The 24,038-nt window shown below is 37.5% G+C and overlaps 1 protein-coding gene and 1 pseudogene across 6 annotated transcripts in view; one reads left to right on the top strand and one right to left on the bottom strand.

The window, feature by feature from the left end:
- Positions 1–13,221: 13,221 nt before the first annotated feature.
- On the top strand, positions 13,222–15,516 carry LOC140532192 (eukaryotic translation initiation factor 3 subunit F pseudogene; annotated as a pseudogene).
- A 3,775-nt stretch (positions 15,517–19,291) lies between these two features.
- Positions 19,292–24,038, bottom strand: part of LOC140496913 (solute carrier organic anion transporter family member 4C1-like) — a 121,830-nt gene continuing 117,083 nt past the window's right edge. For 5 of the 6 annotated variants that reach the window (XM_072597326.1, XM_072597325.1, XM_072597322.1 and 2 more), the window contains one exon: positions 19,292–20,965. In XM_072597326.1, the coding sequence (XP_072453427.1) occupies positions 20,793–20,965 (173 nt within the window). In that variant the 3' untranslated portion in view covers positions 19,292–20,792. The remainder of the gene's footprint in view (positions 20,966–24,038) is intronic. The other variant, XR_011964447.1, reaches the window with a different exon arrangement.

The following is a 24,038-nucleotide window of genomic DNA, read 5'->3' as shown; positions in this document are numbered from 1 at the left end:
AACACTCACTCCCACAAGATTTTGAATTCTAAATTTTCTCCCCATCTCTTCTCTCCCTCCACTCCAGGACATTATGCACCCCAACCACCACTTTCCCCAATCTGCCTTCTGTTCTATCAATTCCCCCCTTTCTCCCATCACCCTTCCCTCTATTTTCCTGTAGGGCAAAATAGATTTCTATACCCCACTGCCTGTACATCTAATTTCCCAGTTGCATGCAAAAACAATTTTTAACATTCATTTTTAAAGCTTTGAGTTCCACATTCTCTCCCTTCCTCCCTTCCCACCCACCTTCATTGAAAAAGCAAGCAGTTCAATATAGGTCATACATGTATAGGATTGCAAAACACTTCCATAACAGTCATGTTGCAAAAGACTAATCATGTTTCCTTCTATTCTGTCCTTTCCATTTATTCCACCTCTCCCTTGACCTGTCCTCCCACAATAGTTTTGCTTCTGATTACCCCTTCCCCCAGTCTGCCATCCCTTCTATTAGATTCCCTTCTATCTCCTTTCCCCCCGCTTTTCTGCAGGCTAAGATAGATTTCCATACCCAATTGAATGTATGTCATTCCCTCCTTAAGTCAAATCTGATAAGAGTAATGCTCATTTATTCCCTCTCACCTCCCCCCTCTTCCCCACATTGAAAAAGCGCTTTCTTGCCTCTTTTATGTGAGATGATTTACTATATTCTACCTCTCCCTTTCTCTTTTTCCCAGTACATTCCTCTCAACCCTGTGCCACCCCCTCTCTCTCCATACATATGTACACATATATATACACACATATACATACTTACACATATATAATACACACACATGCACACACACACATACATATATATGTATGTATTTATATTTATATAACTACCCTAATACTGAGAAAGATCTCATGAGTTACAAATATTATCTTTCCATTTAGGAATATAAACAGTTCCACTTTAATGAATCTCTTATGGTTTCTGTTTCCTGTTTACCTTTTCATGTTTCTCTTGATTCTTATATTTGAAAGTTAAACTTCCTATTCTGTACTGGTCTTTTCAACAAGAATGCATGGAAGTCTTCTATTTCATTGAAATTCCATTTTTTCCCCTGAAGTATTATACTCAGTCTCGCTTGGTAGGTGATTCTTGGTTCTAATCCTAGTTCCTTTGACCTCTGGAATATCATATACAAAGCCCTTTGATCCTTTATTGTAGAAAGTGCTAGATCTTGTGTTATCCTGATTGTATTTCCACAATACTTTAATTGTTCTTCTTGACCTGGGAACTCTGGAATTTGGCTACAATATCCCTAGGAGTTTTCCTTTTGGGATCTCTTTCAGGAGGTGAATTATTTCCATTTCTATTTTTCCCTCTGCTTCCAGAATATCAAAGCAGTTTTCCTTGATAATTTCTTGAAAGATGATGGCTAAGCTCTTTTTTTGATCATGGCTTTCAGGTAGGCCAGTGATTTTAAAATTATCTCCTGAGTCTGTTTTCTAGGTCAGTTGTTTTTCCATTTGAGATATTTCAAATTGTCTTCTTTTTTTTTATTCCTTTGATTTTGTTTTATAATTTCTTGATTTCTCATAAAGTCATTTGCTTCCATTTGCTCCATTCTAATTTTGAAGGAATTATTTTCTTCAGTGAGCTTTTGGGCCTCCTTTTCTGTTTGGAAAATTATGCTTTATAAAGCATTCTTCTCCTCATTGGCTTTTTGGACCTCTTTTGCCATTTGAGTAAGTCTAGTTTTAAAGGTGTTATTTTCTTCAACATTTTGGGGGGTCTCCTTTAGCAAACTGTTGACTCATTTTTTCATGATTTTCTTACATCACCCTCATTCCTTTTCCCAATATTTCCTCTATTTCTCTTACTTGATTTTCACAATCCTTTTTGAGCTCTTCCATGGCCTGAGACCATATTTTTCTTGGAGGCTTTGGATGCAGGAGCCTTGACCTTGCTATCTTTCTCCAGTTGTATGCTTTGATCTTCCTTGTCCTAAGAAAATACATTTTCAACAAGAAAGTAACCTTCTATAGTCTTATTCCTCCCCCCCCCCCCCACCTTGGTCATTTTCCCAGCCAATTACTTGACTTTTGAGCTCTTTGTTAAGTGAAGGGTGTACTGCTCCAAGTTTCACCGGTTTTGTGCAACTGTTTTCAGAGATATCTCTAAGGACTTGTAAATTCTCAGTTCTTTCAAAGTGGTATGATCAAAGAAGATGTGTTAACTCCTCTCCTGGCTGGAACTCTGGTCCGTGAGTATCCACAAGCACTCTTTTCTGCCCTGATATTGTGAGTAGGATTCCCTCTCCACAACCACCAACAACTCTGCCACACCAGTGCTTCTCCTTGCTCCAGAACCGCCACCCAGGACTGTGACCCAGATCAACCACTTGATTCCCCCACCATCTGTAGATCTAGAGCTCCAAAAGCATCTACCACCATAGCAGTGGCTGCCACTGCCCTGGGGATGGTGCCAAACAATATTCCTCTCTAGAGCTTTCCCACTGGTCTATGAAGCTGTCTTTGGCAGTTGTGGGTTGAGATGTCTGGAAACCACTACAGCTGATTCAGTGCCCCGAGACCTGCTCCAGTTTCACCTGTGCTGGTGTGACCCACATTGGGAAGCACTCCACTCTGAGTCTGGTGCATTAGGCCCCTCCTGTCAGCCTTCCAGATTGTCTTGGGCTGGAAATCTGTTTCACTCCTTCATTTCCTGGCTTCTGCTGCTCTAGAATTTGTATACAGTCAATTTTTACAGATATTTTGAGGGGTTTGGGAGGAGAGCTCAGTCAGGCAGGTCCCTGCTTCTACTCCACCTTATTGGCTTCACCCTCTCATTTTTCAAATATAAAGAGAACTGAATTAAATTTATAAGAAGTCATTCCCCATTTGAGAATAGTCAAAGGGTATGAACAGGAAGTTTTCAGATGAAGAAATCAAAACTATGTGTAGTCATATAAAAAATACTTTAAATCATTACTGTGAAGTGCCAGTTAAAACAACTCTGAGGTACTACCCCTCACCTATCAGATTAGCTAATATGACAGAAAAGAAAAATGATAAACACAGCAGATATGGGGGGAAATAGATATAGAGTGGCCTAGACAAAGGTTATAATGGCTTTGCTATATTCTTTCAGAATGCATGTGAAGTACTGACTTTATTTATGTATGCACAGCCTTTGGATCATGTCTTATGAGAAGCTGAATAGAGGTAAATCACAAGTAATTTACTATGACCATGAACATTATAGCAAAAATCTCATTGGTTGATTTCTGTAGACTACCTAGTGATATTCTTGAAATCCATCTAACATTTTTCTTAAAGGCTGCATTGTCACATACAGTGTAAGACTCACCTCCGCCATATTTCACTGGACTCGATGTAAATAAACGGTGGTTTTGACTCTTCTCTCTAAAGCTAGGGTAAGGGTAGGATAGGCATTTTCCCTCTAAACAGATACCATTTTAGAGACAGAGAGTCTGCTGTGGTTCAGGGCATTTATTTGACTTCATACATCTCCCCATTATCAAGAAAGTATCAAGTCCATTAAGATTCTACTTGGGTTTCTATGTGCAATAAAGAGTACCTCTCCAGTAAATGTCTGACACAAAGGAAATATTTCCATCCAAGAGCTGTCCTATAGCTTCCTTGTAGCGCGAGTCTTGTACATGAGGTTGATGTTCCTTATTCCAGGTAACATGAAAACATTGAATATTGCATCAGTTACTTTATTCCAGTCTGAATGTTATTATTCATTTACTTATCAGGTCAAATTGAAAAGGTTCTCCAACTAAACAAGTGATGTCCCATACCATTCCTTCTACATAGCACTAGTCTAGTTCTCGGCATTAATGTTCCTTATTTCAGTTAGGATGAAATTGCTGAGGACCAAGTGAATTACTTTATTCCAGCCTGAATGCATTTAGTCTTTTCAAGAATGTTTCCCTCAAAAAACCACAAAAAAAACCAAGCAGATAGACTTGCTATGGTTCTGTTGGGTAAAGGATCATGAAAGCCTATGTTCAAACACCTTGCTTTCTATGTCATGACCACATCCATTAAATTGAGTTGCGTCACAAGCAATATGTACTAAACCATGAGGATTATAGCAAAAGTCCCTTTGTCAAAGAAAAGTCCCTTTGCCCAAATATACAAGGGATAGAATGTTTCCCTGTAAAAAATGGAAATGACAGACAATGTACTGTGATTTGGGGAATTTATTTGGTTTCATGTATAAGCATCCCCCTCCCCCCTCCAGATCCCATTATGGTTTCTTTGCTCAAGAAATGAATTTTTTTTCTTCATGAAATGTTCTACACCAAAAAAAAAAAAATTCTTTCTTCCTGTTAATGAAAGAGAAAAATCTTAACTGAACCCCAAATACTCACAATTGGAACAATCTAAGCCTATTGCAATATGTTGACTTCAATGAAAGGAAATAAGTCTTGATGAAACACAGTATTACCCACTGAATGATTTGTAACAAATAGTTTCCCCTTGTATCCACAATAGATATACGTTTATTAATCAGGAACAATTGAAATGGTCCTCCACAAAACTAGTCTCATCCTTGCAGTTGATGTTCCTTATTCCAAAATGAAATCATTTATTCCCAGGCCAATTACTTTACTCCAGGCAGAATTTGCTTATTCTTTTCATGAGTGTGTTTCCCAAGTAAAAAGATTTACTATGGTTCCATTTGTTAAAGGAAATTGTAGAAATGCCAATTGTAAACATTCACATTTCTATGTAATGACCACAGTCCCTTGAATTGAGTCACAAACAATATGTACCAAATTGTGAGGATAAAAGCAGAAGTCTTTTATCAAGAAATATTCCAAGGCTCTGAAGCTATTGCTTAATTCCAACAAACTTCATAGGGATCATCTTGAAAGCTTTCCAACAGTCTTCTTAAAAGGCTATGTTGTGGTAAAACTCACCTGCCCCAATAGTTTATTAGGCTCCATATAAATGAACATGAGTTCTCTACCTGACTTGTCTCCAAAACTAAGCCAAAGATCTGGGCATAGAAGGTTTGCCTATAAATGGAAACCATTTCAGAGAGAGAGAAAGACAGAGAGAGTGAGAGAGAGAGAGAGAAAGCTACTGTGACTCAGGGCATTTATCTGACTTTGTATTTCCCATTACCCCTCCCCGTTTTCAATAATGTGTCAAGTACATTCAGTTTTCATTAAGGTTTCTTTGACCAAGAAATATTCTGCTCAAAGGAAATCCTTCCCACTTATCAATAGAGAAAATGCTTGGTCTGAAAATATTCACAACTGGAAGAGTGGGGACTTATTGTAATATACTGAATTCAAAGAAAAAGAATGAGTCTTGATGAAATACCATCTTATCCATTGAATAGCTGATGGCATAACAAATAGTTTCCCATTATATTCACAATAGATGTTCATTTCTTAATTAGGATAAATTGAAAAAGTGCTCCAACAGAACAAGATGTGTCCCATACCAATTTTACTGATAACACTAGTCTTGTCAATAATGTTGATTTTCCTTATTCCAATTGAAACCATTGAGTTCCAGGTAAATTACTTTATCCCAGGCTGAATCTGCTTATCCTTTTCAAGAATGTGAACTGTGATAATTAAAAAGGTTTGAGAGACACAATTTCTGGGTAATTAAATCATTTTATTAATAAGGTCAGAACATTGTTAATAAAAGGATGGTTATTTGGCCATCTCTCTTAGACCAAATACCCCTAATGGCTATGGGGTCACAGTTTATGTGCCCTTTTAAGTGTAGGTATTCCTGAGGGATGGAAATCAACTCAGATTAATTAACACAATGGCTACATTAATGGGCTACATTAAAATGAAGGTCTTGGGATACATGACTTAGGTCACTCAAATCTTGGTCAAAAAGACATCAATTTCCATATCACCTGTCTTGGTAATAGAGAGAATCAACTTCCCCAGACTTTTCTGAGCAGGAACACAACCAACCACTAGCCCAAACTTAGAATTTCTTTTACTGTCTGATTAGATCTTGGCCTGGGTAAATCTCTAAGAGACATTTCCCACACTAGTTGGTTTCTGGATAAGGAAGTAGAAAGGAGGGAAAACCTTGGTCCTAATATAATAATTAGATATTAAATATAACAGAGAAATATTCCTTTCTCCCAGTTCTTCAGTAAAAAAAAAAAATGGATAGATTTGTGATAGTTCCATTGGGCAAAGGATCATGAATGCCCATTTTAAACCTTGTTTATATGTAATGACCATAATCCATTTAACTGAGTTGAGTCAAAAGCAATATATACTGAGAGAAATTATTTATCAGATCTACATTTTATTCCAATCAGTATTAATCAGTTTGTTGTGATTTCATAGGGGTAATGATTGTTAGCAATTTATAACGATGTACTTATCTATTAATACTCATTTAGTCAATTTAGTCAACTAATATTAAAAATAACACATACTAATGCATATTCTACATATATCATATAGGGATAATTAGATAAGTTAAACTCTTTCTTATAGTTGGTCTCAACCTGAACCTTCTCTGTTTACTACTTATTTACTGGTTATAAAGTTCATTCATCTAACCACAAGAATACTGGTGACCAAACCCACCATGGGTGGGACTTCTTGACAAGATGGTCTGTGTAGATAATCCTTAAGATTCATCTTATTAATTGTACCATTTAATAGTTTCAGTAAATTTTCAGGATGCAAAGTAATCCCATAGAAATCATCAGCTTTCTTGTACATTACTAATAAAAGTCAACAGAAAGCTCTAGAAGAATAAATCTCATTCAAAATAAGTACACCATTTCCAAAGTCACTAATAAGAGGAATACAAATTAAAATAGCTATTATGTTCCACTTTACACTTACAAGATTGACAAAAATGACAAAAAAAAACAATTAGAGATTTTGGAAGAAGAATAAGCACATTAAACTATTCTGGGGAAAAAATGTGATTACTCCTGATAAAGTCCCTAATCTGTGCATACACTTTGATGTATTATTAATCATGGCCCCCAAAGAGATCAAGTATAGAGGGAAAAACCTCATGTATAGAAAAAAATATTTAAAGCAGTACTTTTTTTTTTGCAGCAAAGAATCGAAAACAAAACAGGTGGCCATCAGTTGGGAAATGGTCAAACAAGCTGTGGCATATGAATGTAACAGAATTTTACTGGAACATATAAGAAGTGATGAATATGACAGACTCAGAGAAATATGAAAAAAATGCCTTTTGTTAAAGGATTCAAATTAAAGTGAGCAAAAACAGGAGAAAAATTTACTCGATGACAATAATGGTTTGTAGGGAAATGATTTTTAAAGACCTCTGAACTCTGAAGCAGTGATCAATCATGGTGATAGAAAACTGACAAGGCATATCTCTTATCCCTTGGGATATATAACAGACTATAGGTAGAGACTCAGGCGTTCTTTCTCATACATAATCGGTCTCCTGATTTGCTTTTTAAAAAACCATACATGTTTATTTCATTTATTATTTTGGAGGGCTAATCAAGAGATACATTAGAGAGTAGCAATAAAAAAGTTTCAATAAAATGGAGCATCAATAAAATAGTTTTTTAAGTGCACAAAAGAAATAAACGCACAGAAGAGGGGATGCAAAGGCATACATTTGTTACTACCTTGTTAAACTTTATATGTATATAAACACATTACATTGTTGTTGACCAGTCATTTTGTGTCTGTCTTCGTGACCCCATTTGGGGTTTTCTTGGCAAAGATAATAGCTTATTTTCCAGATGAGGAAGCTGAAGCATATAGGGTTAAGTGATTAGCCCAGGGTCACAGAGCTAGGAAGTGTCTGAGGCCAGACTTGAACTCAACTCCTCTTGACTCCTAGTCTGGTGTTGTCTCCACTGTGCCACACTAACTGACCCTATATAATATATATTTACACATGCATATTTAAATATGTATAATAAGTAATATATATTTATGTAATAGATCTAAGCATTTAAATGTATTTTATATAAAGATATTTGCATGCATATGTTTATATGAAAATATAGATATTAAGTATGTAGAGAGGTTCACTGTTTCTTACACAATCGTTTTCCTCTTATTTATTTGTTGAAATACTTGAAAAGCTATCCCATGACAGTTAGCAGAAAGGAATAGTTGTGGTTTGTGACCTCCTGCTAAAGGCTACTGAGACAGCTTACTGGTTGGTCTGATAACCATAGAGTTGTGCTATCTTCTTGGGGCATGTTGACATGCTAAGTTTCTGAGATCTGATAAAACAGATGACTCACATCTAGGGATATACGTTAGCACAAATGATGCTGCCTGAAGGAACCTAGAAAACACTTTAGAGATGATGAAACCTTTAGCAATAAAGTGAAAGAGTAACAAAGGTTCTTTTATTACTGATTACTATTAAAAGCAAAGGATATGGAAAAGACAGCTCTGGGAAGTGAATGTCTGGCTGAGATGTCTGAATCAGGATTGATGTTTCTGGACCAGGCTTTAAAATATAGAATGATGGGCTCTTGGCTAGGAATGGAGCGTAGTCTACCTTTCAGGGGCTGGTTAGAATGCATTTGGCCAGTGCCTTTCATATAAAATCAAAAAGGCTTTCCACTTAGAAGGAAATGGAAGGTAGTGAGTAACTACAATGAGGGAAGAAAAATAGCACTTTTGACATACAAAAATTAATAGGAAACAATCCAAGACAGGAATCAGTAATAAAATCCATATCCTCAAGTATCTAGACACAGATATCTGGCTAGTTAGAGTATGACTAGCAAGGAAGATGAACTAGAGACGTTAACACAAGGAGGCAAACGACTTTGTAGGCATCACTGAGACTTAATAGGACAAGACGACCCCCAAGATATGGATCCAGAAAGGCGTACTTTATTCAGATAAAGATCAGAATAGGTAAAGGAGTGGGAGGAAGTAGGACAATATCTTAAGATTTGCTCATATGAGGACATGTAGGAAATATGGTGGAGAACGTTTCAGGTGAGCATCAACCCAGTCAGAAACAACCGATATCAGACAATTACAAAAAGCAGCAAAGATCGATGAGTCTGGGAAGATCGTTTGATAGATCGATAGACTGACAAACTGAAGAGGGCAAAGGCCAGGACTGAATCCCAGAACTGAACAATTTGCTCCATACAATGGTAACTGTGGCCAAATTTTCACACTTCACAGAGGATAACAGACAGCATGAGGAACATTAGATAGGTAACAAACTTGCTGCGTATTTCCTGAGTCTCATCATGGGTCAAGGTCTTCTTGTGTTCTAAGGTAGCTCAGAGGTGACTACTGTCTTGCATGCAGTTTGTCCCAGTGCCAAGGTTGAGAGTGAGACTTTGCTTGTACCATTACCACTCTTAGTGTTGCTGACCCATGAGCCAGGGCATCTATGTCATGTCCCTAGTCCCATGGCAGGGATTAAGAGAGGATATCCAATCTTTTCCATCTTAGAGGCCTTTGCTGAGGGGTTGCCCCTTTATTTTGTGGGAACACATGGAATATTCTCCTGTGGGGAATCTGCAGCCTTGAGGCCACATGTGGTCCTTAAGGTCTTCAAGTGTGGCCCTTTAACTTAATCCAAACTTCACAGTTGATCCCCTTAATAAATCCCCTTAATAAAAGGATTTGTTCTGTAAAACTTAGAGTCAGTCAAAAAGCTGCACCCAAATACCTAGAAGGTCACATGTAGCCTGGAGGCCTAAGATTCCCCACCCCTGTGACCTATATCTTCATCTAGGAACTCAGGTTTATCAACAGATCAGCTAGGTCATTCCCTTTGTTTCAGACAAATACATATTTATTCACCAGAGCTGTGCAGAGGTAATTTCACCTCTACTTTGACATTACAAAGCAAAGGACCTCCCAGCAGTCCCACACACTGCTCTCTCAAGCTCTTTCTGGGAAGGAGTTGTCCAAACTATGGTGAGGGCAAAATAGACTTACCAAATGAAGGAAACTTAAATCTTTTCCCTAGGATGTTTTTGGCTCTGAAGAGGCAAAGACATAGATGCCCCGGGGATGTTGTGCTGAAATTGGAATAAGGCAGGTCTAGAGAAGATCAAATAGAACTGTCCAAAAGCATTCTGTTATAATAGTATTAGGTCTTTCTGGAGACTGTTTCCGAGAAATCACCCTAGAAATCACAGACTAGAAAGTTCTCCCTCTTCCTTAGTAACATTGATTCATCATAGACATAGCTTTTGGAAGGTGAGGTACTGACCCTAGGAGTCAGGAGCTTGATGAAAAGACTGTTGTTTAGATTTATGGGACTGGAAGGATAGGGAAGGGATCATTGGAGGGGGGTAGGCAAGTAATAGGAGGGCAAGGTAACAGGTAGAAGTAAAGTGGAGGCAAGAGAGACAGGAAACGAGAGATATGCACAAACATAAAAACAGATCAGGAGTAGAATTTGTTTGGGAAAGTATATGTCTATATGTGTGTATGTATCTATGTATATGTGTATGTATATATCTATAGCTATAGAGAAACATATTCAAACTTAATTGTAGCCTTCTGGGTTGGGGATGGAGGCAGGGGAGAAAAAGGACAAAGTAAAAAAGTTCACAGCAGAGAAGAAAAGAAAACTTACAAGGAAGCCAAGAAAAACTTCTCAACATGTGTATTATTTATCATGCAGGCTTTCTTAAAATGAAAATTCGTTACATATTTTGAGTCCTCTCTGATATTCTGCTATGCACAACATGCCTTTTTTCTTTCTTACTTTGTATTTAAGTTCCAATATTGAAGTTTATGATATGTTTTTGTTTCTTTTTTCTGTTCTGTATTTGTATTCTGGTGTTTCAGTCTAAGATTTTTTTTTTTAAAAGATAAAGTTGTTGTTTATCAGGGGAAAATCTCTTGCTTTCAGACAGATGAAGAGGGCCAGCTTGCCATTTGGGAATAGATTAAGGACCATGCATGCTACGTGAGTGTTTGCAGGCTTGATCATGTCCCCTTACTACTCAGTAAATGCTAGTGTCTCCCTACTGCCTCCAGAATCAAATGCACAATGCTTTGCTTGGCATTCATAATTTTGCCCCTCCTACTTTTCCAGCCTTCTTACATCTTCTGCCTGGACAATTACTCTAATCAAGTGAGACTGGCCTCCTGACTGTTCCAGGAGAACAATACTATTCCATCTTTCAGCTTGGGTATTTTCACTGGCTGTTCTCCTTACCTGGAATGCTCTCCCTCTGCTCTGCCTACTGACTTCCCTTGATGTCCTTTAAGTCCCAATGAAAATCCCATCTTTTACTGGAAACTTTCCCTAGTTCCTCATCCTTCTAGTGTCTTCCTTCTGTTATTTCCTTGTTATCCTGTATATAGGTTGCTTTGTATATATTTCTTTGCCTGTTGTTGCCCCCTTAGATTTTAAGCTTCTGGAGGGCAGGGATCGTTTTTTATCTCTTTTTTGTATCTCTAATGCTTACCACACTTCTGGTACAAAGAAGTAGATGCTTAATAGATGTTTATTGATTGATTAGTATGAGGACTAGTATAGGGCTGTTATAAACTTGGCAAAAGATTCTAAAACCCCAGAATCTGAAATCTGCGATTTTAAAGATGTAAACTAATAAAAACCCCAAGATAAAAGCAATCTGAGGAAGGTATTTTCCTTTCATCTGAAGACAGCCATTTGCTGAGCTGGGCTTGAGAAGAAAACTTATGCTCCCTATGATGTACTCTAGAACTCCCAGATTTTTTTTTAAGATGAACTGCTGCCCATCTTGTACCCAGAAAAATGAACTTTTCCTATTCAATTTCATTTTATTCAGTTTCGCACAATGTTCTTGCTTTCTGAGCCTTGATTGTCATTCAGTGTTAGTTATCTTTTCCAGATTTATATAGTATCTGCAAATTAAAAGAGTGGCATCTATGTCATTGACATAAGTCATTGACCAAAAATATTAAACAGTATAAATTTAAGCACAGATACCTGGGAGCACCTTACTGGATATCACCTTCCAAACTGACATGAAATCATTAATAACTTCTCAATCCACCCATTTCACCTGTTTTGAATCTATCTAATCAAAGTATTGTCTAACTCATATGATCCCATATTTTCTAGACAAATAGCATGAGAGACTTAATCAAGTGGTTTACTAAAATCTAGATAAACTGTACCTACAACATTCTTCTGATGAAAGAGTTTAGGTAATCTGATATGACCTTTTTTGTTTTCTGTGATTTTGTTTTTTGTGATCAGATGTTCATAAATCTCTTTAATAATATATTCTAGAACTTAACCAATCAAGCCAACAGCTCTATGGAGTCTGTACATACATTCTCTTCCCCTTTTTCCCCCCTGGAAATCAGGACATTTCCCATTCTTCAATTCTGTAATATTTCTTTAATTTTTCTTAGTCTTTTAAAGATTAATGAAAATGAACCAATTATTGTACCTACCAGTCTTTCTGTACTTGATGATGGAATTAATTGGGCCAGATGACTTGAACTTATTAAAGTAAGCTAGGTATAACAAGGTGATTTCTTACTGATCTTTGGTATCCCAATTAGCCCTCTTTGTTTTGGACTTTGCCGTTCAAAGATCATTCTTCTTGGCAGATAAAACAGAAATAAAATGTGTGCAATTCTCTCTGTTCTGTCACTTAACCTAAGCAGAAATTATTTCATTTTGGACCTTCTTGGACCTTCCTTTTGCTCTGATATAACTACAACAAAACAAAAACGATTTTTTGTTGTTGTTAACTTTCCTTGGCAGCCTCAATTCATTGTGAACTTTAGCACCTTGATGCTTTCCTGAGACAACCATGCTATACTTTTACTACCTGCTCCGGGATTTATCTTATGTTCATCTTCTAAAAATCTAAGTTGTTTGGTGATCTCTACATTCACATCCAGCTTTCTAGATAATTGCCTTCTTTCTCTCTCTTCAGAATTGTTTTTTTTTTTGCACCTTCAGCATTTCCTTCTTAAGTTTATTATCCCTCCTGGGAGCGTATGGGGTGTTCAGAAGGACTGCTGAGAGCCCCTTTTAGGGCTGCTCATCCACTTTTGGTGCCTACCTGATTCACCCAATTCTTACGTGTGAATCCAAGCAGCTGTAGCATGTGCAGCAGCCATATCCCAATAAACTGTCTCAGTAGATGGGGTAAACCAGGCTGAGGGTAAATGATGAACATCAAGCCCATGAGTGAGTTAGAGGTGGGGTCTATCTAAGCATGTGGAGACTTCCTCCAGCAGAATAGGTAGATGTGAACAATTTGTCTCAATGGCCACGAAGGTGCCTGAAGCAGGCACTGGATTACTCAGAGCTTGGTTAGACATTGAAGACACCAAGGGCATCCACTAAATCCCAGGACACCACTAGTCTTGCTTGTCTTGCCACTGGACTTTGATGACTCAGAAAGAAAGAGTAATGCTGGTGACTGTGTATCTCTGCCTCACTTCAGTTCAATTCATGCACAAGTCAAGATACCCATTATGTCATAGGTCTTCTTCAAAAATGAAAGACAAATGACAACATCCCCTGGGATGACGGTCCATCTGATTCTTACTCTAGATCCCCTGATATCTATTCTGTAACAATCTAGGGGAGGGTAAGACTGTTCCCAGCTTTCTTCTCTTCCATCATGAACTCTATAGACTGGTCTTTTCCTCTTAGATTTCCATCATTTACAGCTCAGCAATTAGTTCCTTCCTGTCTTCTGGGTCAGAATACAATTCAGAAAAGAATTTATTGTTGGTTCTTTCATCTTTTGAAGTAGGAATTTATCATTGAAAAAAATGATTAGTTATGCTACTTTTGACAAAGAAAGAGAAAGCTCCAGAACATGTGTGGATAATTGAAGTCTCCCATTACTACCATATTGTGCCTCTGTGCTAGCCCTGTGTTTTATTTCCTTAGCTGTAGTATTGTTAGAAGATAGCTTGCTTTGTACTGACACTACATAAATGAAAAATTCTTTACATAATTCTGGTGAATGTGTATTTATTTACCTAAAAGTGGTGGCAACCCAGGGAACCTGGATGAAGGTGGAGGAGTCCTTACCCAATCTTCACAGAATAAGGGAGCAGTCCCTTAGCAGAGCTAGCAGCTAGGTAGTGCAGTGGATAGGACAATGAGCCTGGAGTCAGGAAGACTCATCTTCGTGAATTCAAATCTGGTCAAGCTAGCTGTGTGACCCTGTTTACCTCAGTTTCCTCATCTGTAAATTGAGCTGGAGAGGACAAATCACTCCAATATCTTTACCAAGAAAACTTCAAATGGAGTCAAAAGAGTCAGATATAACTGAAAACCACTTTACCACAACAATCATTGCCAGAGGCATCTTAGGGAAAGAAGTTTGATATCACCTTTTCCCTCTCTCTCTCCCACCTGGGATACCCTAGCTGGCAGGGCAGAAACACACAGGTTAAAGCTTAGTATCGCTTTTCCGCTCTGCGACAGCTGCCTCGGGTTCCTCACCGACTCCAACCCCGGCGTCTGCCCCAGCCCCAGCCCCGGCCCCACCACAGGCCCAGGGCCAGGCTCCGGCGTCGGCCGCCCCAACCCCAGCTCCGGTGCAGGCGCCCCTCGGGCCATTCCTGGCGGCCGCGTGGTCCGGCTGCACCCGGTCATCCTTGCTTCCATCGTGGACAGCTACGAGTTTCGCGTCATCCGCACTCTGCTGGGAACGATTGACAAGCACTCAGTAGAAGTCACCAACTGCTTTTCCGAGCCATATCATGAGTCTGAGGATGAGGTTGCTGTGGACATGGAATATGCTAAGAATACGTATGAATTACACAAGAAAGACTCTACAAGTGAGCTTATTATGGGCTGGTAAGCCACAGGCCATGACATCACAGAACACTCGGTGCTGATTCATGAGTACTACAGCTGGGAGGCCCATAGCCCCATTCATCTCACTGTGGACACCAGCCTCCAGAATGGACGAATGACCAAGAAAGCCTACGTCAGTGCTTCCATGGGTGTTCCTGGAAAAATGATGAGAGTGATGTTCACTCCACTGATGGTGAAATATGTCTACTATGGTACTGAGAGAATTGGAATTGGCCTTATCATGAACACATGTTTCAGCCCCAACTGGGTGATTGGCCTTTCAAGTGATCTGCAGCAAGTTGGTGGGGCTGCATACAAGATACTCCAAGCACAATGTTGCAGTGTGCTGAGGATGTGCTGTCTGGAAAGGTATCAGCTGACAACATCGTGGGCCGCTTCCTGATGGGCCTGGTGAAACAAGGTCCCAAGATTGCCCCTGAGGACTTCGAGACCATGCTGAACAGCATGTTGATTGTGACTTACCTTGCCAATCTGACCCAGTCACAAATTGTTCTCAATGAGAAACTTGTGAGCCTGTGAGGAAACCCAAGGAGCAGCTTCAACCAGCAGCTCCACCTGATGTGGGCCCTCCCTTGGCCTAATCCATAGGATGGAGCAGAAAAGTGGACTCTTCTTCACCCATCATCTTTAAGATGCCTGTTTATGTAGTTGAGCTGTTTATAATTCCAAATAAACCACAGACATTCCTTTTCCCCAGGTAAGGGATTGATTGTGACCTTTCCCTTGGCGGGGCGGGGGAATACTAACCTGGAGACTGTCTTGATTTTTTGGAGGTGTTGGGCAAGGAAGGATTTCTTGGACACTGGGAAGCTCTTCAAAATCCAGATCTCCACCAGCTGAGGAAGTCAAGTCTCTTCCTCCCAGCCCTCCTCACCCCAGCCCCCACTGTCTACTTTATGTTCAGCTAGGTGAGCTTAGTTGACACACCAGGTTAGCCACTTCTATTCCTGCTCAGCCTGTCATTATAACATTGCCTCATTTATATCATAGAGAAGATATATAACGTCAGAGATTGGGCAAGAGAACTCTTTTCCACTTCTGATTCTCCTCCTATGATACAGGACTCTGCCACTTTTGTGGTTTGTCCTTGCCTTATGACCATATTCTGCCCATCCTTCAGGGTGAGTGAGGAGGGTGAGACTTTGATTTGACTGAGGTACTAGGGACATATAAGTCTGGAGGTGGAAGGTGCCTCAGAAATCATCTACCAACCTTATTTTGCAGATGAGAAAAATGAGGCCCAGGGAGACTGAATGAATCACCCAGGGGTTGAACAAGTAATCAGTGTTCCTTCCATTGTGCTGGCTGCTGAAGATTTGTCTCCATTTGCCCCTTGGAGATACCCCTATAGGCGTCTCTGCTTCAATCAGAGGCTATCTTTTTGTGTCTTAGCAACCCTTCATAGTGGTATTTCTTATTTTATACAATAGTATTTTTCAGAGAAGGTATTTTTTTTTTAAAGCAAGTTCTTATCAGCAGTCCTGTTCACCCATTACAAGTATGTATTAACTAACTTCTTTATGTGGAATACAGTGTTGAGTGCAGTAGGTGAAACTCCATTCACTAAGCAATAAGCTACCATTCTTTATAAAGGCGTTGTCCTAGGTGCTGGGGATACAAAACAGATGATGCCCATAAACAGCCATTTTAAAACCGTAGAACTTATGCCACACCTGGGCTTGTGACCAGAGTACTTGCTGTTCTCTAATATTTCATAAGCACAGCTGTGGATTCGAGTGTTTTCAGGGTCTTCTAGATTAAGCTAGCACTATAGTTGTAATCCATTAGGTAGCTCCTTAGGTGTGAGATTGGAGATTGCAGATGTTAAATCCTTTTTGAGATGATGAGAGAGAAATAAAGTTCAGATGCTTGTGTATTCTCTCATATTCCCTGAGCATGTATTTAATGGCCAGCTTTGTGCTGGGAGAGAAGGGGGACAATTAGGAACACTCCCTGCCTTCAGGGAGATTGTGATCTGCTGGTCAGGGCTGAACATGTGCATGAGACAAACCCCCCCAAAAAGGCGTCCATACAGCAACTGATACAGAGAGCTGAGCCTTAAAGGATGGTAGAATTGGGCAATAATAAAGGAGTGTTGGTGGCAGGAGGGATGAGGAGAGAATTAGAATTGGAATAAAGGGCTCTTAAGATTGTCTAACCTTCTATCTCCTATAACAAGGAACTCAGTCCATCAAGAAGCTTATTGAATCTGACTTTTAATTGTTAACAAATACTGGCAGCATGGTCCAGTGGAAATAACATATTTTATATTTATTTAATTGAAGCAATTGAATTCACATCATAGCCCTGCCATTTGTTACATTTGTAACTTTAGGCAAGTCATCGTTCCTCTTTGGGCATCAGTTTCCTGATGTATAAAATGAGGTAGGACTAAATGAATGACCTCTAAGGGCTTTTCCAGCTCTGTATCTCTGATCCTGTAAATGCGTATTGTGTGTAAAGCACTATTCTAACCCCCAGAGAAAAATGCAAATAGGTGATTCCTGTCCCCAAGAATCTTAAAATCTGGTTGGGGAGTCTTCTAGCTACAAACCAAAAAGTCCTATAAATTGAGAGGATGGAAAATTGTGATTGCTGGTCTTTGAAATATAGGAGATAGGAGCATAGGGAAGATGTTATGGGATTGGTGGAATTGGGCAAATGTCTTGGTTTTCAAAAAGGGTGAATTTGTGACACTGGTGATTTTGAGGTTCATAGTTGCTCTAGAATTTTAGAACATGGCATTCTAGGATTTAAACCTAGAAATTAATTTCTTCTAGTTTCCTTATTTTATAGATGGAGAAACAGGCCCAGAAAATATCAGAGGGCTTCTTGAACTAGTGTTCTATAGGAACACTATATAAGGAATGATTTGTGAGCACATGAAAATGGAAATGTGTTCATCAAAAACAAGGCCTGTCAGATGTGATTGACAGGATATCTTAGACGTATTATATCTGGGTTTCAACGAGATGTTTGACAGAAGTCTTGTGAACAAAACTGAGTGAACTGTGGTGGTGTGATGAGCTCGTTTCAAAATTGGATGAGTAGGACCTGAGGCTTTTAGAATAATAGAAACTAGTTCTTTGTCATCCCTACTTTTTCTCCCTGATCTTTAAGGACCCAAGCCTAGTTTATTCAGAGAGGCTTGTCACCAGATTGGAAATATGACCTGCGTATGTCACAGGATTATCATGGAGATTAAATGGGAAATGCATTTAAAACATATTAAATATGGAAGCTATTGTTTCCTTCCATGTAGTACTTGTGCACTTGTCCTAAGCAAGTGTCTAACATGCAGAAGGAATTGGTGGCTATTTCTGAGATTTTGAAACAAATTGGTAATTCTTTATAAGCTCAGGAATTTCTCAGAGTTGTTAAGTAATGCTGGTACTCAGGTGAATCACTGGTCTCCTTGCTTCAATCCTTTTCAAAAGTAAGACAGATCGAAAGCCATCCCTGCCTGCCCGTCCTGAGAGACTTGTTCCTGTCCTCTAGAGAGGATCTATCCAATATGCTAGAGGCCTTTACATTGTTGTATTCTATGTTCTATAGCTATACAATACTAGCAGTAGAATATTGTTATTTAAAAGATGGAACTTTGTTTCTGGAGGAAGTTTGAGATCATTAAAGAAACTTTACATTTTCCTGAAGGTCACTGAAAAAAACAATTTTAGCATCAACCCTGGAACAAGGATAAGCTGCATGCAAGAGGATAGTGGCTGCTTAGCTAGCTTGGGACCTACAACTTTTGATTGGACTTAAAATTGAAATTTTAGTATCATGAAGGCCACAAAGGGTACAATCCTTCTACAGATCAAAGTGAGTGTAAGATTAATGTTTTCTCCTGGGAAAATATACTTTGCTTATGCAAATCTTTATTGATTTATGACTGGCCTGAATTTTCAGTCTAATCTCATCTCTGAAATCCCTGTGTTAGTATTGCAAAGTTACGTTCGATAGTCCATGATTACAAAAATATGACATGGTACAGCAGGGAGATAATATGGATTTAAATCCCACTTCTTCCAAATACTACTTGTGTAAACTTTGGCTAATACTTTACTTTGTTGGGGCTCAGTATCCTTCTCTGCAAAATGAGAGGGTGAGGCTTGGTAACTTCTAATGTATTTTCCCTCTCTATATGTATGATCTTGTAATCTATGATGTATTCTGATCTAGTACACCTGCTGGATCTAGTATTTGGAAGAAGGGAGGAAAAAGAAAATGACTAAGTAACATCTCAGATATAAAATAGCCTTAACATTAAACTAGCTCTCAAATAAAGAATCCTATTAGAATACATTTTTGAACTGTATTTTTATTCCTAAAATTATATTCAAATGATTGTTAGCCTTGTGATCCTGAGTAAGTCAAACTCTTTCTGAGATTCTAAGATGAAGAACACTTGCTGGAACACACTAGGCAAGGAGAGTTTCCTTGTTAGAAATTCCTTAAAACAATAAAAGCAGATATCAGGACAAAAAAATCAGTATCAATTTTAAACATTTATTTTATTTCAAATTGATCAAGGCCAAACTTTTACAGTCTTTGGAAAAGTTAAAAATTTCAAATCAATATATTTTATTACACAACCTTGGTAACTGGAATTATCTGAAATGAATGCATGTGTTCCTTCTAAAGAACATTTTCTAAATAGATTCAGAATTGTATTGTTTTCTCATATTTCACAGTAATAAAAATTCCATACAATTGCTAACCATCTGAATTTTTAAAGATTTATTTATATTTTCTAAAAGAATCATATAGAACTTTGGAAGAAGCAAGATTCTCTGCTTTTCAGTTTGTTTTGGGCTTAGCCTGGTTCAAGTTAAGAAGCTCTAAGCTAAAGGAAGCATTTTACTTGTATATCACCAACTCCCTACTCACTTCACCTTAAACCATGACCTTGAATAGGCTATATTTATGTATACTTATGTATAGCCTATTTTGTAGCAGTTTGCCAGCAGATAGATTTTATGTTTGAACCTCAATGAATCATTTTAGGTTATAGAAGATTGATGTTATTTCTAAAGAACGAAAAACTGGGGTGATCCAAAAATGATCTTAATTTACGTACCCTGTTGAATAAACTATTTCACTATTTCTCACATAAATTGTTTTAAAACATTTTTTTTGGTAGCAAGGCTTAGATTAAGAAACCTTTTCACATTTGGAAAATGTGTAGACATTTTTCATCCACTGAAATGATATACTTCACCCATGAGGCTTTAAGTAGAATGTGCTGATTAATTTCTAAAAAGACAATGCTAAAATAAGAATTACAAATCAAGGATATCAACAAGTTATTTTTTTTAAAAAAACACCTTCAAGTTAAGATATCTAGGTTTTTTCAGATTATATTCCATGACTAAAAGGATAAAAGAAAGTTGAAATGAACCACCATGCACAGAAAGCCTCTGAAAGTAGGTCAGTCCAGAGCAAAAGGAAAAAAAAAATGAAATCATCCATAGCTATTTTAATTAGAAATTGCATAATATGTTAAGTTCATGTGTTATTTTAAAGGTAATCTTTTTGGGGAAAATGTGATGTAAATTCTAAGGATGCACAATTGGATTAGAAACAGAACAGTCTTTAAGATAAACAAGCATAAATTTTGCACTATGGAGTGGACTTTTTGATGATCCTTTAAGAGTTCTTTGTACTCAGAATTGTTAATTATTGATGGGTTGTTTTTTGCCTCCTTAGCTCATACAGTTTTTCTTCCTTTACCCTAAAAGGAGTATGCTTCTCTTTTACTCACCATAATGCATGTGTATGTTTATCTTTTGGAACTGCTCATAGTTTTGGGGGGGTCATTAATGGGCACACAGCCTACTTTATTACATTTGAACCCAAAATAAAAATCTTTCTGTACCTAAAAATACAATAGATAAATATATAAAATAAATTATATAAAAATAACAATACAAATTTTTATATAATTTCCCAAAATTGCAGCTCTACCATGCAGCTATAACACATCAATCTTTCAATTATGAAATGTTCTCTTCAGGTTTTTTTTTTAAAGTCTTAGTTTCCAGATTCATTCCTTGATCACCCTCTTGATTGGCTGAATGCAATGATCCACTAGCATCTGATGAAGGAGGTTTGTATAACACTAGTGCGAAAGTATTGAAGAGAATAGTGATTATTTTACAAAGGATACCTGAATAAATAAAAAAGAAATGAATGATCAGTTTAAGTTTCTTAGTAAACAATATTTCTGCAAGAATTGCTTTTTGATTTGGTCCTGTTTAAATAATTAAATAACAAAATAAGGTGTATACATTTTATCAGCAAAGGTTTATGTTCCTCTGTCCCTACTCTAATTGATCTTGAGGAATATGGGTGCACATTTCTGCAAAAAGATGCACAGCTCGTAGATTTCTTATAGATTCCAACAAAAAAAATAAGGAGTGAAATGGAATTAAAGGTTTTGAAGCAACATAGGGCTTGTGTAAACACAAAAAATTAGAAATGAGAAAGATTGACATCTTTCTTTTCCATGTTTGGTTGATCATTACCATGCATAAAATAAATATATTAATTACTCTCCAGGTCTACTCCAATATGTCCCTGGGGTTATAAGAGTACTCTAGGTTTTTAACAGAGTGCATATACTAAGCTGCAAATGACTGAAGTATAGGCCTAATTGATAACGTTTATATCTTATCAGTCTGAAGTCCATCCTAGCTAAGTTTGGAGAAGTTCATCATAAAGTTGGCTATAGGACGATGCATTTTTTCAGCCACACAAAATATCCACAGTGACCCGATTTACAGAGGAATTATGATATGGATTAGTGGAGGAAACAGAGGTCTTTGAAATATTGAACCATTTGAATTAATACAAAAATATACCACTGTTAATGAACACATACTGTTTTAGAGCAATGACATTTGTTAAGTGTTGGTGCTTAGAAGGACAAATGGAAAACAAACGTAACTAGGGATAAGGAAAAATAGTCAATTTGGAGAAATCTTTATATAAAATCTGATATAATACATAAGACCATTATTACCAACAGACCTGTGGTAAAATGATGTGAATAGTTTTCAGAAGAAATGTAAATGACCAATAACCATATGAAAAATACCCCAAATCACTAGTAATGAAAGAAACAAATTAAAAACAATCCTGAAAATTTTATCTTACATCCAGAACACTGGCAAAGATGATAAAAATAGAAAATCAATTATTTAAGGTATGTCAAGAGGTTATGGAGAGACAAGAATATTAATACATTTCTGGTTAGTCTTGCCATTTTGAAAAATGATCTGGAGCTATATTTGAAAACTGACTTAAATCTTTATACTCTTTGTCCCCCAAACTCCACTACTAGGTATATGCAGAAAAAGAGGTAAAAGAAAAGGGAAGGTAAAATATTTATAGCATTTTTTTGTGATAGAAACTGAAAACAAAGTATATATCCATAGATTGTGAAATGACCAAACAAATTGTTGTAGGTATGATGGAACATTGTTATGCCAAAAGTAACAAAGACTGAAGAATTCAGAGAAATTTAGGATGATTTATAGCAACTGATTAAACAACAACAACAAAAAGAGAACAGAACATACTAAGATCATAAAACTCCAAAGTTATCTGTGATCTCACTGTTTTTAGGTATTCCTTCTAACGTGCAGGTCACAATATATCCATGCCTCCTCCTCCTCCATCGTTACGGGGGATTCTCCCCAGTACAGTGTACTTTCTTTGCATTCCCAGACATTATAGGGATGGCAGTGATGCACGCTATCAGTATTTCCTATTCTTTTGAATTATAGTTTAGTATTTTTCTTGATATTATTGTCATTTTTTCAACCCATGAGACAAAGAAAAATTACAAAAACATAAAAATAACAGTTGACACTGGAAATAAGATTAATTGCAGACCACTTCAGTCTATATTAGATAGACAGTTGGATTTGGAGTCAGGAAGAACTAAGTTCAAATCCTGCCTCAGGCAGTTCATAGTTGTGTGACCCTTGACAAGACACTTCATGTCTGTGGGGCTTAGTTTCTTCATTTTTAAAATTAATATAATGAAAACACTTACTGTATACAATTGTGAAGATGAAATGAGATAATGTATGTAAAATGCTTAGCAAACGTTAAAGTGTTAGCCACTGTTATTACTGTTGCTGTTACTGTTATTACTATTACCTCTCTTGATACGGTTATGAAAGAAAGCATCTGCTGTCAGACATGATCCTGTTTCAATTTGCCTTTTAGATTTAATTTATTTATGGGTCACAATTTTTAAAAGTGTAAAAACATTTTTCTGGAACATCTGGTTATAAATGAAATGGGGAGCATGACTATTATTTAATAAAATTTGTATAATATAATAGCATTTTATGTAGTGGTTTATGGTTTGCAAGACATTTTATGTATGTTTCCTCATTTAAACCTTATTTAAAAATTTTATTTTTTCCCAATTACTTGTGAGTTCCAAATTCTCTGCTTTCCTTCCTAAGCCCCACATTGAGAAGAGGGGGCATTTTCAGTCGTCCTGATTTATATCTTGCCACTGGACCAACATGGTTCTGGAGGACAGAGTGAGGCTGGTGGCTTTGCATCGCCCTCCCTCACTTAAATCCAATTCACTTGCAAGTCATGTCATCTCCTTGATGTGATGGTTCTCTTTGAGAATGGAGGACAAATAGCAACATTGAAAAGGCAAGCAATTTGACATAGGTTATGCATGTAAAACACATTTCCATGTAAACCATGCTGTGAAAGAAAACAGACAACCTCTCCCCCTAAATAAACCAAGTAAAGAAAAAGAATCTTTGATCTGCATTCAGGCTCCACCAGCTCTCTCTCTGGAGATGGACAGGACCTTTCATCATAAGTCCTTCAGAATTATCTTGGATCATTGTTGGTGAGAATATTCACAGTAGATCATCATACAGTATTGCCGTTACTGTGGACAATGTTCTTCTGGTTCTGCTCACTTCATTTTGCATCAGTAAGTTTTTTCCCAGATTTTTCTGAGAGCACCCTGCTCATCATTTCTTATAGCACAATAGTATTCCATCACAATCACATATAAAACTTGTTCAGCCCTTCCCCAACTGATGGATATCCCCTCAATTTCCAATATTTTTGCCACCAGAAAAAAGCTGCCATAAATATTTTTTGCACATGCAAGTCCTTTTCCTTTTTGTTTTTTATGTCTTTGAGGTATAGACCTAGTAGTGGTATATCAGTTTTATGGCTCTTTGCGCATACAT

The sequence above is a fragment of the Notamacropus eugenii genome, chromosome 3 (genome assembly GCF_028372415.1).
Source record: "Notamacropus eugenii isolate mMacEug1 chromosome 3, mMacEug1.pri_v2, whole genome shotgun sequence".
In the NCBI taxonomy this organism is placed as follows: Eukaryota; Metazoa; Chordata; class Mammalia; order Diprotodontia; family Macropodidae; genus Notamacropus; species Notamacropus eugenii.
Note: the sequence above shows the minus strand (reverse complement) of the source record. Positions and strands in the feature narration are given on the sequence as shown.